The sequence below is a fragment of the Cydia fagiglandana genome, chromosome Z, assembly GCF_963556715.1.
Source record: "Cydia fagiglandana chromosome Z, ilCydFagi1.1, whole genome shotgun sequence".
Classification (NCBI taxonomy): domain Eukaryota; kingdom Metazoa; phylum Arthropoda; class Insecta; order Lepidoptera; family Tortricidae; genus Cydia; species Cydia fagiglandana.
Window position 1 is genome coordinate 39,090,671 of NC_085959.1, and position 14,580 is coordinate 39,105,250.

General features: G+C 37.8%; 2 protein-coding genes across 2 annotated transcripts in view; both read right to left on the reverse strand.

The window, feature by feature from the left end:
• Positions 1 to 1,276: 1,276 nt before the first annotated feature.
• LOC134678181 (zinc finger protein 43-like) lies at positions 1,277 to 5,869 on the reverse strand. Its single transcript, XM_063536637.1, has one exon. It carries the CDS (start codon positions 5,744 to 5,746, stop codon positions 4,286 to 4,288), a length of 1,461 nt encoding a protein of 486 aa, XP_063392707.1. The 5' UTR covers positions 5,747 to 5,869; the 3' UTR covers positions 1,277 to 4,285.
• Positions 5,870 to 6,793: 924 nt separating this feature from the next.
• Positions 6,794 to 14,580, reverse strand: part of LOC134678439 (uncharacterized) — an 81,586-nt gene continuing 73,799 nt past the window's right edge. The window contains exons 4-7 of the mRNA XM_063537016.1: positions 13,465 to 13,648; positions 12,677 to 12,913; positions 11,747 to 11,884; positions 6,794 to 10,899 (exon numbers count right to left, since the gene is read on the reverse strand). Of these exons, the coding sequence (XP_063393086.1) occupies positions 10,673 to 10,899; positions 11,747 to 11,884; positions 12,677 to 12,913; positions 13,465 to 13,648 (786 nt within the window). The 3' untranslated portion in view covers positions 6,794 to 10,672. The remainder of the gene's footprint in view (positions 10,900 to 11,746; positions 11,885 to 12,676; positions 12,914 to 13,464; positions 13,649 to 14,580) is intronic.

Below are 14,580 nucleotides of genomic sequence, written 5' to 3' on the forward strand. Positions count from 1 at the left end.
TTTGTGAATACTTGACTCTACAGCAACGCTTATCAAGGTAGGTATACAGGGCGTCCCACGGCTATGCCACATGGAGGGAAAGTACCCACGCTTTTTTAAATACTTATCGTTAAATTAAAATAATCACGATTATTTAGCAGTTCATCCCCACTTCTTAGATACATGGCGCACCAAGTATAAGCGGGCATCTCGCTCGTTTCTTCCCAGAACGTGCAGAATGTGGAATGACTTGCCTCCTCCTCCTGAGGTAATTCCTTTGCGCTACGACATGGGATTCTTTAAGAAGCGGGTATTTAGGGTTCTCAAGGGTCGGCAACGCTTAAGTGGCTCCTGTGATGTTGCTTAGGTCCATGGGCCACGATGACCGCTTCCCATTAAAAAAAAAAACTGGCGCTAGTGTGCACGTTGATGGGCTCTTAACGCATACACATACGTCACGTTCACGTCACTAGCGGAAGCAGTTATAAAGTTGACCCAAAAAAATTTTATTAAGCTATGAGCTTCATCACATATGTTCCTTGAGTAATTCTAAGCATTTCAAGCCTGGGAGGCAATGAGAAATGTGCGTCTACTCGGATTTGTAATGGATTCAAACTTTCAACCCCTTTTTAACCCTGTTAGGGGATGAATTTTACAAAACGCTGAAATTACTTTCCCTGTCTTTTAATAATATCCCCAAATACATAGATTCAAGTCCCGCGTTCGAAAATTTTTTTGATATCCATACAAATTATCAACCCCTTTTTCACCACCTTAGGGGATGAATTTTCAAAAACGCTGAAATTAGTTTTCTTGTATTTTAATAATATATCTTTTTACTAAGTTTCATATTCCTATCTTAAAATAAAACTTGAACCCCATACAAGCTTTCATCTCCTTTTTAACCCCCTTAGGGGTTGAATTACTCAAAATTGCTTCTTATCTCTTGTACAATTTATAAACGTAATCTAGAGTGCAAATTTCAACTTTCTATCTTTTGTAGTTTCGGCTCTGCGTTGATGAATCAGTCAGTCAGTCAGGACACTTGCATTGTACCCCACCCTCCCCGACTAGATGCACGCTTCTTTTTGCCTCTCAGGCTAGAAATGCTTAGAATTACTCAAATATCAGATGTGATGAAGCTCATAGCTTAATAAAAAAAAATATGAGTCATGTATGGCAGCGATACATAACTGATTCCAGTACACGGTATCGAATGAAATCTACACTAGGGCTATAGAAAATACGAATTGCTAAATAAAACTACTTTTATCGAAAAACAACATTTACTCTTAAACATAAATCTTTAAAGTTTTTGACCGAAGTTTTATTACTTACAATTATTCTTCTAACGTAGGTAAATTTAACCAAAAATAACATAGTATCAGCATAGTATCTATATGTAGTATTGACACAGTATAAATTAATTATCTATAATACAATCTTAACTTGTGAAACTGTAAAAATTAAAAAATATCTTAATCACAAAAACTGATCGTTTTTAATAACCCCAGTTACATAATAGCCTCTACATTTTATCCTGACACAAGAACATTAACGCCGCCATACAATCGAATTTATGTCCTTGGTTACCTGTCCAATGTCAGTGCATCTCACTCTTTCATTATCCTCGTGCCGCCCAATGTGCAATACATTGTACAAAGTGACACTCAGCATAACTGCCCAGACTTTAGAAATTAAATTCAGAGCTAAACGCCCAGTGTGCAATACGCTGTACATAAAAGTTAATCAGATGTCAGTTTTAAATTTTCGCGCAAAATTGGAATTTACCTAGACGTCGTGAATAGTCGGTTCAGTGGCGACCATTTTCACAGCTGATGTTTGACAGATATTCATAGATAGTGTTGTACTTCCGCAATTATTCAAACACTCGCGACACATGGGTATATAATCTTGATTTATTAAACAAATCATGACTTTTTTCGTTTAGAGAGTGACATAAAAATTATCCTAAATGTTTGTTTTATTGAAATATACTGTAATTTTTATACAAAGGCACAAATAAATAATTTTTTTTCTTAATTGTAAGATTATGTTCATCATATTGCACACTGGGCGCTACTGTTATAAAAATACATAATATAACCTACAACTGAAGGTTCTTTTTTGATAGTTTATTTTCAGGTCTGCATAATGATTTACTTGTTGAATACGAGCTGGAAGACTTTTTGCTGTCAGATAATAAAATTGGTTATCCTGAATACTAACTTTCTGGTGATGAACCAAATATTTACAGTTTTTGTGAAAAATTAAGTTTTGAAGAAAGTGATACCGAAATACAGCAAACATACAATAAATTATGTATAAATAAGAAGGATAATAAATTTTATGTTAAGGAAGTTCATTAACTATTTTTCAGACCGCGTTTTAAAGCATTTCAGTGTCAAATATGAATGTTAACATACATAAAATAGTGGCCCTACCCTAAAAAAAAATTCTTATTATTTTTGACTTACGTTGCTTATTATACAAACTTAACTATTTAAGACGAATAATAATAGTCGGAGGCTACGTTATCGCAATTACGTGCCTTGAAGTTGATTAAAAAAAAAAATTATATTACTTATAACATCAATCAAAAACCCAATGTGCATTTAAATGAACAAAAGATACGAAGGTGGAATTCAGTTTACTGTATTCGTTTTTATTCACATATACCCAGAAAAAAATTAAAAAAATTCTGCTCGAGTTTTTTGTAAATAAAAAATATTTGAAGTGCGTGGGCAGTTACGACTTCACAATATTATGGCTCATATATTGCACACTGGGCGTTTAGCTGATCTTGCGTTTTTTTTCTTGGGCGGCACGAGGTTAAAGCGAAATGTGAGACGCAATACAAATTGGACAAAGAAATTGGAAAGGTGGAATACCACCCTTAGTTGCGTATAATTATACAAAAAAAATCTCAGGCCAAGTGGTTTTTTTACAATTTTCAATCCTGACACAAATTACAACCGAATGATATAGGTAGGTACAGTCGCCATCAGATATATCGGAGCGGCCAAGGTGTTCACAATATATCTGAACACGCACTCTAACGTCTTGACAATAGAGGCGTGTTCAGATATTTGTGAGCACCTTGGCCGCTTCGATATACCTGATGGCGATTGTACTAGGTTCAGTCAGCATCAAATATAATTATAGCTGAAAAAGTGGTCAAATAGTACCGTTATATCATATATTTAGTACGGTGTGACTAACTACCTATATGACAATACAGGGTGGCCCATTTAGAATTTTAGATCGGTCAGAATGGGAAAATCTGAAACTATAAGACATACGACGATATCTTCTTAGGAACCATGTCATCGATTTTAGTAACAAAAAAACTGCATTTATACTATTAAAAAAAATGTGTTCTCAGCTCGGAATTCAAACCCAGACGCTTTGAAAAATAAATCTAAAACTATTTCTATTTACATAGATACTGAGGAAAACATAGAACACCGTCTATAAAAACCTTTGACAATTTCCAATTGGTATAGATAATAATAGATAAATGTTATATGTAAAATAATTTACATTTAAACTCTAATAACAATAACAATTGATCATACACTTACATTCAGCATATACCTACACTTAACTGTATCATAAATAATATTCGCATAGCAACCACTAAAATACTGTCGCATGGCTTGGCTGCTAAAAGGTTGCCGACCGCTGATTTAAGAAATTACTATAAATTGAAATCTATAAAACTCGCATTGCACATTTCCTACCAATAAGTACAAAAAGTCTTACAAAAACATAATGAATTGACGCACACCCAACATTTTTGGCAGAAAAGCCAATAAGGCCTGTAACACATAGCATTACTGACAGTAAAATATCACTGTAATGACAATAATTTAATATAATAATTTATATCAAATTTGTGACTTTATATAAGAGAAGGGCCCTTATGGATCATGTCTATATGGACCCTTCTTTAATGGAATGCCGCATATATTCAGCATATTTACTTTAAAAATTGAAAAAAAAAAAAACAGAAAATATCCTCCTTGATCTGAGCTACTAACTGCATTTGATAAGCATGTACTGTTGTAGTTGTTTAAAAAATAAATAATAGTCATCAGTCTATGTCTATACTGATGAGACCTATGTCTATTGGGATGCTTATTACATAGCTAATAACTTAAGTGATTTTAGTTTAAAATGCTATAAATTTTACTAACATGACCTTACCACATTTAGTTGTAACAAAACTTTCTATAAACATCAACATCATGTTAGTTTTATGATACATTAAGAAATCAATTATCCATTTAATAAATTATTAAAACTATTTAATTTCTATGACAGGTGATAGTTCAATTTCTATTAAGTCATCTGCGGGGGCTATGGGCGCCTCCTTTTTGACTACAACTCTCTTCTCCACCAGAATAGTAGGCATCTGACACTTGTGTTTTGATCGTATGTGCTTGCCAACAGTGTCCTTCCTGAAGAACCGTTTGTCACACAACGGACAAGGGAACTTTTTCTCTCCGAAATGCTTCCGTTGATGCTGGATAAGTTTATCGGGCATTTCAAAGAACATGCCGCATACAATACATGGGATATTGGTCTCTGTATGTTTCGCTTTGTGTTTCTTCACTTTTTCGGACCTTATTGATTTGTATTCGCAGACATTGCAGAAGTACCAATACTTGCCTTTCATGTGAATCATTCTTTTATGATTACAGAGTTCGGCACATGTGTAGAACGACTTGGCACAAACTTCGCATGTGTATTGTTTGACTCCACTGTGCCTCTGCATGTGTGTTGCCAGGCTTTTCTTTGACTGTAGTATCTTGTTGCACACTTGACATTGATGCTGGTTGTCAGTATGTGTTTTTAAGTGACGGTACACATTAGAGCGGCCCCGGACAAACTTTCCACAGTACTGGCAGGTTATTTCGACTTTGTAGAGCTTGTGAGAGCCCTCCTGATGGCACTGCAGGGAACTCTGCTGAGTAAACTTAGCAGGGCACTTGTCACAATGATATGGACGATCACCAGTGTGTATAACGAGATGTGACTGTATATCTTTGATTCTTTTAGACTTATAATTACATTCCTTACAATGGAATATCCTGTTCCTTCCCATGCCTTCTATCCTAACTTCAGCGGCAGTTTTACAGCTCTGTCTGTTTGACTTCAGATGCTTGTTGAACGCCTTGAAAGACTTGAACATTCTTTTACAAATGGAGCATATTAAAGCTTCCGGCAAATGGACTTTCTTCCAGTGCACACGTAATTTACATTTGCTTTTAAAAAAGTTACCGCAGTCGTGACATTCCAATTTCAAATCTATCGCTCGGCTTTTTTTAACGCCTTTGCCTTCATCATCCTCTAGTTTGGTGTCGTTGGCGTCCGAGAGCAGATCAGCCGAGTCCAAAAAATGCACATCCTCTTCCAAATACTCAAAAGGCTCTTCAAAAGGTTCTTCTTTCTTAATAACGACCTCAGCTATCGCGTTGTTGATAGAAACGACGGGAATCTTCTCCAACTGAGCTGACTGCAAAATAACATTGGAACTCTCGCATTTCTCCTTGAAATGTATCGCCGTTTCTAACTCCAATAGGCAGTCCAAGCATATTTTGTCCGGGAAACCATCGTCTTTCTGTATTTTAACGTTAGCTATAGTATTGACGTAGTCGTAAATGAGACAATCTTTGTATATTTCGAACAGAGACATGCACTTTTTCACGTTTGTACCCAAACACACACGGCAGATCTTCACTTTCTTCTTATCGTCACCCATTGTTGATTTGTTGTTGTTTAAATAATGAAGTCTAGGTAAGAATTACTTTGGGAATCGCATTTTTCTTTATTTTATCTTTTGTAATTAGTCAAAATCACAAATTACAATGTCTTCTCTGTGCTGATTGATTGTGTTGCCAGGAAAGTACAGTATAGATGTCAAACAGCTGTTTGTATGGCAGCGTTCATGTTTTGGTATAATATTTTTCTATCTATGTAGTATCTTCGCGAAAATTACTTCGGATATTTAGGGTTGTCAAAATTCAAGTGATTATCGTATTATGTGCTCGTGCACGGAAAAGGAAGTTAAGTGGTGCCATGGGTGCTATGCCAACCCTAATAATTGCTTGTGCTTGGACCATTGCTGAGCCGAGCGGAGCCGAGTTTGGCCGAAGTCAGGAGTTTCGCACAACTGAGTATACTTACTCCGAAATGGACATCCACCTCTTTCGAAAAAATAAAAGGTTGTAGAGTCTGTGAAACGAACTGTATATTAAAGTCCGTCAAGCTATTTCCGACAGCGCGGAAAATTTATGCTATATGCATCGTATATCGTATCGTATGGATTATCGAATCTCTAAAGGCGAGCGCCATTTGCATTTAGACACCTGCTTTTTCATAAAGCCCGCTCCACACTCGCGCTCGAGATCGCAGATCTGCGACAACCAGTGGGTGGCACTTTTTGGTCCAATTGACTCACTGTACTAATAATGGGAGTAGCAAATTAATAGTGAATAATGACTTCACTATTATATTTTAAAAATTAGAGATTTTTTCATTTTCTTAAATCATCATCATCATCATATCAGCCAGAGGACGTCCACTGCTGGACATAGGCCTCCCCAAAGAGTGCCACAATGACCGGTCTTGCGCCACCCGCATCCAGCGGACTCCCGCAACCTTCACCAGGTCATCAGTCCACCTTGTGGGGGGTCTACCCACGCTGCGCCTTCCGGTACGTGGTCGCCACTCGAGAACCTTTCCGCCCCAACGGCCATCGGTTCTACGGGCAATGGGCATTTTCTTAAATAGTGGAAATAAAACATCATTATTTTTAAAATATAAATATCTTGTATTAATCGTTTATTTTTCTATAATACATAGTTACTTAACTAATTATCACTTTTTTATATTCGAAGTTACATGTCACCATATAATTTAATTTCTTAATATGAAACTTATGAAACGGATGTGTCAACTAGGGTGAATTGAATACAACAGTGGGGTGAATAGGTTTTAGGTCCCTTTATTATCTTTTACCCCAATTGACATGAACCCGGTTTACATTATTTAATGTCTTTAATACAGTCAGCATAAGAACTTAAGTAGAAAGTTAGGTATAATAATTGCTTTTTCATATATGTAATTAGCTACCGTTGTTCGTCTTTTTTGGGAATAAGACATTAATAAATGTCAAAATTCTAAAGAATACAATGAAGGTACATGTATTAGCCCCAAAATGAGATTAAATATTACACAAATTGGATGAATAAATTAGATAATCAATAGGCTTAGCACGAGTACGCCGCGACAATATCTAGCGCCCGAGATAGACTATTCGTCTCTTTATAATTCATACACTTAAATAAAACGGGTGGTCTCTCTTGCTGGTATCGGTTTGGGTCGTCCCATTCGTTTTTCGTCATGTTCTTAAATTAGTCCTATTCAGCTTTCGTCACTCATTCTACATTGAAAGCCACCCACGATTGTGGCGAATGTAGAATGGGTGACGAAAGCAGAATAGGACTAATATAAGAACTTGACGAAAAACGAATGGGACGACCCTAGACGATACCCTCTTGCTAAACCTACTCAGTAGGTATAGGTATTTTTGTGACGTAAGTATTCTTGTATTTTGAACATTAATATATTAATGTATGCTGGCAAATTTACACCTACTTACAATATTAATAAGTTTCCAAAAGTAACAAGATTCAAATTCAAGTTTCATATTTTGACCGTACCATTGACATGAATTATTTACCTAACGTTTCAAATAAAATACTATAAACGAAAATATTTCTATAATGAAGACTAGTCAAAGATTAAATCAGATCTTGTATTATGTGCCAGGTATAGTTTTTCCAACTACTTACATAGGTACTTAATAATATGGGCACAAATGATGCCTAATAACTTTATATCGACATCCTTTGAACGCCGTTACATAAACGGTGCGTAATCATGAACCTTTGGCGGAATGCACGATATTTCGTGCCGTATCGCGCGCGTCAGTTTACGTCTGTGGCGGTCAAAGGGATAAAAGGAAAATCAAAGGTAGCTGATGCACTTAAGGGCATTTTGAGAGTTCCTTTTACCTAATACCAGTTATCTTACAATACTAGGTAGTTATAATGCTATACAAATTATGATGTCTATCCGTGTGTCGTTTCGTTAGTCTATGTTATTTTCGACAAGGAATCCTTTGAATATTCCTTTTAAGTTAAGATGAGGTAATTCGGCGTATGAAAAAAACATTAACAGATTTTTTTCTCATACCTATATTGAACTCTGATTTTGGTAAATATGAATTACCAACTTCAGTATAATTGAGCATTGTCAAAAACTTTAATTTAATTTATGCAAAGGCATGTATCACTTTTTACGCTTCATTGTTACTTTATTAGGGAGCGTAACTATTCAAAGTTTTTTTGTAAAGTAATCCCATTCGCCCCTGATTTAAAGTCAATCATTTCTTTTCACCCCGTCAGATGATCAGATATACCCCAATTTGTGATTTTACACCGATCTGTGATTTTCTAGCATTAATCTAGCATAAATGCGCGCAATGCTTTTGATTTTGACTTAAGACTTTGATTGCCAATTAAAATGTTATTTTAGCTCTGGGATATAAAATAGAGTTTAGCTATCATGACTGTGTTTATTTCTGATATAAAAGACAATCACGCTAGCTCAATAGAATAAAAGTAACAAAGGTGTATAATACAAATAGTCATTCATTCGATATTTCTTCAGTCGACTTAGGGTGATATTCCACCTTATCCAATTTCTTCGTCCAGTGTATTGCGTTGCGTCTCACATTTTGCTTTAATGAGAGTGTGAAACGCACTGGCATTGGACAAATAAATTGGACAGGTGCAATACCACCCTTACACAACATTAGGTCTAGTCAACTTGTACAATATTTTATTAGTCGTATACCTGTTTTCAATCGTTAAGCATTACAACTAAATGTACACACGTAATTACAAAGGTATTCAAGGCACAAACAATCAGACATTTAGTTCTATACCTACGTAGTTATACCTGTTAGATGATCACCAAATAAGAAATAAACAGACATGACAAACTTATGAGCGCTGGTGGCGAAAACGAGAACTAATGTAGCTCCATTGTAATATTTCGTTGATACGCGCGACAGTAGCGCCACTGCCAATAGCAAATAGCAATATTAATTTTGTTGTTGCTACTCGACACTGGATGGCGCTAGTAGTATCAAGTTTTTATAGTAATATAAATAATATAATACATCTTATTAGGTGATCATAATGTTGTATATCAACACCTATTTACAATCGGATCACATTTAAAAGCAAAAACTGTTTTCAACCAGCCAGTTGCTAAAATGCAATGTCCAATGTGTTCAAAAATAACATAAAAGCGTTTGGTATATTTTAAATTTGAAACCGAATTATGTGCCCGCCTTTACGATTATTTTTTATACACCAGAATAGATTTTGATGTACAAAGAAATAGATATAAACACAGTTTTGGTCCCAGAATAGATGTTTAGATATTGTACTTTATACTTAACTAATTATATACAATTATCACGCATGTAGCATCAGTAATTAAAAAAAAAAAACTGAAAAACTCATTCATGAGTACAAACAGCAACACTCCTAACTGTACATCGGTGGACCTTATTACAAAAGATATAAGGTCCACCCATGTACAGTTAACAGTGTGGGCGATGGTACGACTGATATTCAGTCAGAAAGTATCCAAAAATTGTGAAACATTCCTGAAATAGCAGGAATTTTTTCAAAGTTTCCGCAACTTGAACATTTGAGAGTTTACTATTGCGTTAAACTGTCAATTTTTGCACATGAGAGTAAAATCGGTCAGTATTACAATATGTACCTAGGTATCAATGGTTTATTTTATTTACCTAGTTATAATATTATCTTTACAGTCTCTAAAATTACTTTCAATATTGCCATGTAACGGCGAAATACTTATATTGAGCACAATTTCGTTTCATAACAGGAAAATACCAAAATCGAAATTTCGTTATCGTTCGAAAATGTGAGAGCGGTAGTCAGACAACGAAATTTCGATATACGTTTCTCGCGGAACTCTGATTATTTTCGTGACCCTATATACATACCTACACTACATGCGTGGCATCGAAGCCTATCTTAAAATCAGACCCTAGCGTAGGACAATATCAAACACAAAATCACATAACATTTCCGATTCAATCGAGATTTCTAGATTCCTTAGAAGGCTGGTTTGACTAAGTTTTCAAAGAAAATTAGGTCCTTTGGAAACTATAGTATTCAAGTAAAATATCATCGGTACCTAAAGGTGATATTCGAATCGCAACTGCAGCAGAATAAATGCTGGGGCAATACTGTCGCGAGTTAAAATTGACAGCGCCTGCGACAACGTTTCAGGAAGGACAATAATGCAGCTGCAGTTGTTACCCGGCTGTCACCTTTACTTTCCACACGCTTCCAGTTATAACGCTTCACATGGCCACCTTAGCGAGCAAAGTTTTCTAAACTATCTATGTATGTTTACATTTTCAGCAAGGCTCTTTACCTTGCCCAGGTGCAAAAGTGTAAACAAATCTCACAATAGTCGGGACATAATCATCGCATTGTAATGTCACATGACAAATTCTTAAATGTCATTCCAAAACCTCTAAAAAACCTTAAAATCTCGTACCTAATTTGAAAACCTAATCCGGCTGCGTCGAGCACTGTGGTACGGGGTCTTCGCACTTATACGCTCTAGGAAACAGGGAGGAGTAAGACGGGGGAGGTTCGTACTCGGGAGGGGAAGTTGGGGTTGGGGAGAAGAGGTGTTGGGAGGTTGCTGTGACGGTGACTGTTGGGGACAGATCTATGCAGGAGGCTGGGATGTTGATTGGTGTGTCGGAGGGCTTGGAGCGCTTGCAACAGCATTCTGGAAATAAAAATAATTATTTAAAACGATGCTAGACGGTAGGGACTAGGGTCTTAAGGCGAAGTAGGTTGAGAGATCCGTAAGAAGGCAAAATGACGTCTGGATATCCAATATCCACCTTGAAAATTCAACAAAACGATGTAGTATTAAAGTATGGATGTAAGTTACAAATGCATGATAATTGCCTTGGTAGAAAATAATAACGTTAGCTCTGCGATATGATGTTGCATGTGTTTGACTATAAAACAAACCACTAGGTACAAGTAAAAGACCGGTACAAGTAAAAGATATTGTTGGGGACCGCTGCTTTTCGTAAAAGCTTCATAATGCAATGTAAAATGCTTCATAAAGAATGTAAACGATATATACAAAAACTTGTACAGCGTCTCTAGCGATAACTAATAGAACCAGACGGTCTAATGAGTTGCATTCTCGCGCGCGAGTTCATACTTGAAGTCGCGCTAGATGTATGGAGTCGCGCGAGAACGCAACTAATGCTAGCAGGTCAGGTGGTGGAGGCTTTTAACTCTTTTAAGGCAGAACATGTAGACTAAACGCGCAATTCCACTACCATGAGTTTAAGCTTTTGAACGCCACAGACGGCAATTGACGTCAACGCAAAATCGTGACAACGACGCCAAAGACGGCATTTGACGTCGATCGTTTTTTGATGAAAATTAGGTTGGCATTATTTATTCACAAAACTAAATTTTACCCCCGTGGCGTCAGTGGCACGGCAAATGGATGCGCCGTTTGGCGTTCAGAAAGTTAAAGCAACGGTACTATATTGACTTGACTCGTACGGAACTTCTAGCGGTCTAGATGGTGCATCAACTTAGTAACTTACCCCACGCGAGACAGAACATGAGGATAGTGGCGCAGACCAGCATGCCGACCACGAGATAGCTCCACGGGCCGTAGGGCTTCAGCGCGGCCGCGAACTCGAGGAACGCGTTCGACTTCTGCTCGCTCTCGGTGATCTTCACTGAAAGTTTCAAATCGCCTGGACTAAATTATACCGCTCAAGTTATATGGAGTACTTAACTATACATGTAGGGATAATTATCTTTTATTTCAAAGCACGACGAAGAAAACGGCATTCGTACTACATATTTCGCCTCTGCCGAAGCATAGTTACAACTGTAGGTAGGCGGTGTGTTATGACTCGTCCGTACACAAAAAGAGATAGGTGTGCAAGATTCGTCTTTGACGTCTGTCATTTTCTATGTATTTGTGGCGTTACTTCAGATTGGATTTTGAGCATGTAGTGAGTGAGAAGTGCAATATGAGCACGTTTCCCCCGCAATAAATGGCAGCATGATTTGTACTAAGTATAAAACATCGCTTGGGCTCCTCCCTTCTGACATGTGGGAAGCCGGTGTTGCTCGAAGCACAAGAAATCAGATTGTAGAAATAGCTAACTCATCTATGATCATTTTGTATTACTTGACCTTAGAATAAAAACGTATAAATACATAATAATATGTATGTTTAATATCCTTTACATTTTACAGATCTGAGCAAGAAAGAAGGACGTGATGTAATGCCACTGCCCGAGATTGATGTCAGAAGCAATTTTCTGGGCGGTACTATAAGGATTGGCAGCGTCATCATCAAGGTATCGAAAACAGTAGGGAGTGTACACTTCTGATCCAGCCCTAGCACCTCCTAGCAGCAAATCTAGGCAGTTCAAGGACAAGTGGGCAGTTCTATGCTTTCAGGCTCGCATCTAGTGTGTCTCAAAACTGACGCAGGATAAATAACAGTATAAACTTACTTATGACAGAAGGCTTCGTCATCCCATCGTTCTGATCCAAGCCTAACAACTCCTGGTTCCTGGCAGCGAATCTCCTCAGCAGTTCAAGTAAAGGTGGGTCCCTCCTATGCATGCATGCTGAGGTATCCTCGTCCTCGCCTCCAGGGCAATGACGGACGCCGTCGCAGACGAGGTAGGAAGATATGCAGAGGCTAGTCATACCGCAGATGAATTGAGATTCGTTGTTGCATACGGAGCCTGGGAATAAAGAGAGACCAGTTATTAAGGATTTTTCCAGCACGCCCAATTTTACTAAAGTTCTTAGGGACCAAACAGGTTTAATAATATTCGTTTCGTTAATAAGTTACTTATATTTATCCATTTGCAAATGTCAACTTTTGTGGTGTTGTCAGGGGTTATTAATTAAGTTAATAGCTGTAGTTCTGTAGGCAGTTACCTAAATTGCCTCTTCTTTCGAATAGCATCTTTTATATGAAGATGATTAATAATCCGAAGTTTCATTAAGACATGACATTAAGAAGTTCCCCAAAAAAGGCGGGTAATCCAGAAAAGCGTCGTGTATTGACGCATTTTTTTAACACTTCTGTTAAAGCCAAGAAGCTGATATTTGGAATGATAACGTTTGATAACTAATCTTTAAATTCATCGGTATATTTATGCAAGTTATAAAGGTAGCTGTAATACTCTTCACACAACAAAATAGACCTTTTTTAAGCAATGCCCTGGAAGGAGATTGTCACCGTGTGGGCCGTATACCGTATACTTAATAACCACCCACTTAAACTTACCACTATTGACTGCAGTGACCACAAGCCTCAACTTCTCGGTGTGCTGATAAGGCGACGTAGGCGGGTTCCACACAATCTTGATCTTCGGTGGCAGCAGCTTGGTGCCGGCGCGCGCGGCCACCGCCGCTGCGTTCCCGCCGCAGAGATTCATGCGCCATATAGGCTTTATGGCGTCGCCTATGTACTGTAAATAAGATGCTGGTTAATAAAAGCAGTGTAAAAAGTAACAGTGGACCGACGCCTTTGAGGTTTGCGTAAATGCCGACACCGAACAAGAACACAGTAGGGTTGTCATAGACTCAAAAATACCAAACATTTTAAATAAGACTCTCTAGCCCTGTAAGTACTGAGCTGCTAACAATGGCGATGGGCGCGCGACCCACCCCTCACCCCGCGCACCCCGCATGATTGCCCTGTCTAGACGACGGGTTCGTCGAATAAATGTATTGTTTTATAGACTGTGATAATTGATAAAAGTACGGGGGAACTTGGGAGTCTTGCCCCCTGAATTTATTAAGAAAAGGACATCAGTCATTTTTAATATTCCGATCCGAAACTAACAAAACATTTGCTAGAACGTCCTCTATGGCGTCTAGTTCTGCGTTTAAAATAGTAGTATTTATTCTTATTCAGGAGGCATTTTAGCGCCCGACAGTCATATGTTATAACGTCACTACTAATAAACTAATTTCAATTTCCATCCAGACCTGTGAGAGGGGCCTCTCAAGATACGTAAACACGTAGAGGTCCAATTCCCCACTTGGCCCCAATTGACCCCCGGACAATTACCGCCATCAATAAGTAGTAGTCATTAAGGTCCGCCATTATTGAGCAAGCGTCATGTATAAATAGGTTTTTTTACAAACACTTTTTTACAAATCATTCAAAAGCATAGAGTTAAGGATGACATGCTAGAGCTAGCCGTGCCCGGGCCGAGGCATCCAACATGTCATTTTCTACGACGACTGTTTGGTGATCACGTGGTGCTTTCCATAGAAAACGACGCGCCACAAGCTCCAGGCCGGCCCTGGCCCGGTCTAGCGTGAGTCATCCTTTATGTGAGAATAAAGTTAACATTTCATTTCTGACCGCAGCTGCATTACTGCTCCGACACGT